This window comes from Eublepharis macularius, chromosome 12 (assembly GCF_028583425.1).
Source record: "Eublepharis macularius isolate TG4126 chromosome 12, MPM_Emac_v1.0, whole genome shotgun sequence".
Classification (NCBI taxonomy): domain Eukaryota; kingdom Metazoa; phylum Chordata; class Lepidosauria; order Squamata; family Eublepharidae; genus Eublepharis; species Eublepharis macularius.
This window is the reverse complement of record NC_072801.1, coordinates 52,060,989-52,064,184: the sequence shown is the minus strand read 5'-3', so window position 1 is coordinate 52,064,184 and position 3,196 is coordinate 52,060,989. Positions and strand designations below refer to the sequence as shown.

Below are 3,196 nucleotides of genomic sequence, written 5' to 3'. Positions count from 1 at the left end.
CTCTCCCACCTTGCCAATATGGGGAGAGGAGAAAAAATTCCTACCTGTCTCTGGGAACAGCAGCCGGCTAATCCTGCACTACTACAGGGTGAGGTGGGTGGGCCGAGCACGCAGAGCAACTGCCAGCAGGGAGGGCGGAGCCGTCTTCTGAAGGTTTTGTCTCCACCCCCGCCCCCCCAGCTATATCCCCATATGCCTGAGAGATGTCTCTGCCTGCTTCTCCTTCCGAAGTGGCAAAGTACGGTCCCCAGCTCAAGCCACTGTGTGGCAGCCGGGAGTACCACATTTTTGGTCCATTCAGCGTCAAGATGCAGGGGTTCTTTTTACTGAAATTCTTTCATAAATGCCAGGTAGAAGAATCCCATACATAGTTCTGCCTTTTTCCCTGTGTAATACGTAGTAAGACTTAACTTATGCACTGCCTTCTTTAGTGTACATTCTTCAAAACTGAGGGTTGATGAGTGCTCAAGAGGATGTCGTGAATATGAGGTAAAATGTACCCATAGAATATTGAAGGGAACTTGACGCACCTGCCATTTTCATTGGACTGCAATAACCTGAACTTCACCCAGAAATGCAATATCTGAGTCCAGTAGCACCTTAAAATGTGCACAAGATATCCAGTGCATAAGCTTTCGAGATTCAAAGCTTCCTTCTTCAAATATTTGTATCATACAAAGGGAGCTTCAACTCTCAAAAGCTCATACCCTAGAAATCTTGCTGGTCTTTTAAGGTGCTTCTGGACTCAAATCTTGCTCTTCTAATGAAGAAAATTTTAGATACCTACTTGCTCCCTGAAATGTAGCCATTGAACCATATTTAACTCAATTATTTTGTTTTTGCAGTTTTTATTTTTTCTGAACAAAGAAATGGAAAATCAGACCACAGTGACTTATTTTGTCCTCTTGGGATTTTCATACAACCCACCAGTACAGATTTTCCTCTTTTTGACATTTTTATTTATGTATGCAACAACCCTGCTGGGAAACACAGTGATTATGACAATAATAGTAAGCAACGATCACCTCCGGAGCCCCATGTACTTCTTCCTGAGTCACCTGTCTTTCCTCGATATCTGCTTCTCTTCAGTCACTGTGCCAAAGTTGTTACTTAACTTCTGTTCAAGCCAGACAATATCATACAGTGGCTGTATTGCCCAGATGTTCTTAATCCTTCAGACAGGATGGACTGAAGTTTATATTCTTTCAGCAATGGCTTTTGACCGATACACTGCTATATGCAAGCCCCTTCACTATGTGCAAATCATGAGCAGAATGTTCTGCAGATGTCTGGTGGGAGGTGCATGGGGCATTGGATACATATATGCTATGGTGAATGCTTTACCTGTATTAAAACTAACATTCTGTGGTCAAAATGTTATCAGGCACTTCAGCTGTGAACACCCATCTTTACTTGCTTTGTCCTGCACAGAAACTTTCCCAAATGTGGTTACTTTCTTCATTTCTGGATCTACTATAGTTGTTTCTTCAATCCTAGTTATTCTGTTCTCCTATGTCCACATTGTCTCCACTGTCCTGAAGATGCAGTCAACAGAAGCGAAAAAGAAAACTTTCTCCACGTGCAGTGCCCACCTTATTGTTGTGGTGCTATATTATGCTACAGGCTCTTTTAGGTATCTGCGGCCAAACTCTGCTTCTTCAAAAATTCTGGATGATATTTTCTCTATCCAGTATAGCATTACAACACCCATGTTGAACCCTATTATCTACAGCTTGAGAACCAGGGAAATCAGAGAGATCTTAAAGAAGTTAATGGGTTACAAATCATTGATGTCTCATGTTATGTAAAATGTTATTAAATAGTAACCAAATCAATAAAAAGACACTAATAAATAAATGTTTTGACAATCAACTGATTTCAAAATATTGGTGCTTTGTTTTCAGTAGACCTGAACTTACTTGAGTTGTGCTCCATATCTGTTTAAGATATTTTAATCCTACAATGATTTTTAATGGATTTCTGCCACTTTAATTTATAGTGAACCCTGACCTGGATAGCCCAGGTGAGCCTGATCTCATCTGGTCTCAGAAGATAAGCAGGGTCGGCCTTGGTTAGTAATTGGGTGGGAGACCTCCAACGAAAATCAGGGTTGTAGAGGCAGGCAATGGAAATCCACCTCTATTTATCTCATGCCAAGAAAATCATAAGTCAACTATAACTTGAGGGCAATCTCTACCACGAATTTATAGTGAGCTTAGAGGTCTATGCACATGTTTATCAGTTAATGACTACTAAGGGGACAATTTAGGTCTAACTGCTCTCTCGAATTTCCTCCAAAGTCTTTTCTTCTCCTCTTGATCTTCTGGCATATCCTACAACTTATTTTTTTGTTTCTATTCACTGATCATAATGTGAATAAGCTGGAGGAGAATATCAATGATGAACAAACCACAGTAAAGAGAGGACAGTCACTGTAATTGTTGACTCTGAAAGTAGCCGAAGCAGAACATTTCCAGGGGACTCAATACCGCCACCATTCTCACATTGCTTCTGTTTTTCCCCCTGAGAGAACCTGAAATTTGCAAAGTCCACATCTAGTAGACCCACTGTGTTCTAAGGCCCCTAGAGCTGGAAGCCAGTACTGGGCAGAATATAGTAGCTGCTGAATTCTAAGAAAAGCCAAACAAAGGTAAGAAGAAATGGGAGTAAACCATACACAGGCATAAAAAATGGATGTGAAAAGATGTCAATGCCAGAGATTCCAAGGGGACAAGAAGATGGAGGATTTATTCCAGTCTTGTGGGAATCACCTTTGTCGATGAACATTTTCTTGCCTGGAATCTTTAAGAGCTTCCTGCCATCAACCAGGAAGCCTCTATTTGCATTTCAGAACATGCTCTGTGTTGGGTTGCTAGTTCAAAATTGGTGTCACAGTACTGCTGGTGGTATTCTGCTGGTGTTACCATCAGGAGAGATGAGAAATTGGAATTCTTCCTTACATTTGTACTGTGTGTTTGGGGGTGTTATGTAAGATTTGTGTCAGCTCATAAATTAATCATACAGTGAGAATGGTTATTTGACTTCTAGATGTAAGTGGACTGTGTGATATGGGGTCATCCCGTTAATCACTTCTTATTTTAAGTATGAGCCAGCAGCCTACCAAAGGCTCAGTCATGGAAGAAATGAGTCTGAATCTCCAAGATGATCAGATGATCCAAGATGGACTAGAAACAGA

General features: G+C 41.1%; 1 protein-coding gene across 1 annotated transcript; it reads left to right on the top strand.

Annotated features, from left to right (window-relative positions):
- The first annotated feature begins 863 nt into the window (after window positions 1–863).
- Window positions 864–1,808, top strand: LOC129339302 (olfactory receptor 2D3-like). Its single transcript, XM_054993889.1, has one exon. It carries the CDS (start codon window positions 870–872, stop codon window positions 1,806–1,808), a length of 939 nt encoding a protein of 312 aa, XP_054849864.1. The 5' UTR covers window positions 864–869.
- The last annotated feature ends 1,388 nt before the right edge of the window (window positions 1,809–3,196 follow it).

Bases quoted from the DNA above. Each gene is read 5' to 3' on its own strand.
- LOC129339302 (XM_054993889.1), top strand. From the start codon at position 870: ATGGAAAATCAGACCACAGTGACTTATTTTGTCCTCTTGGGATTTTCA.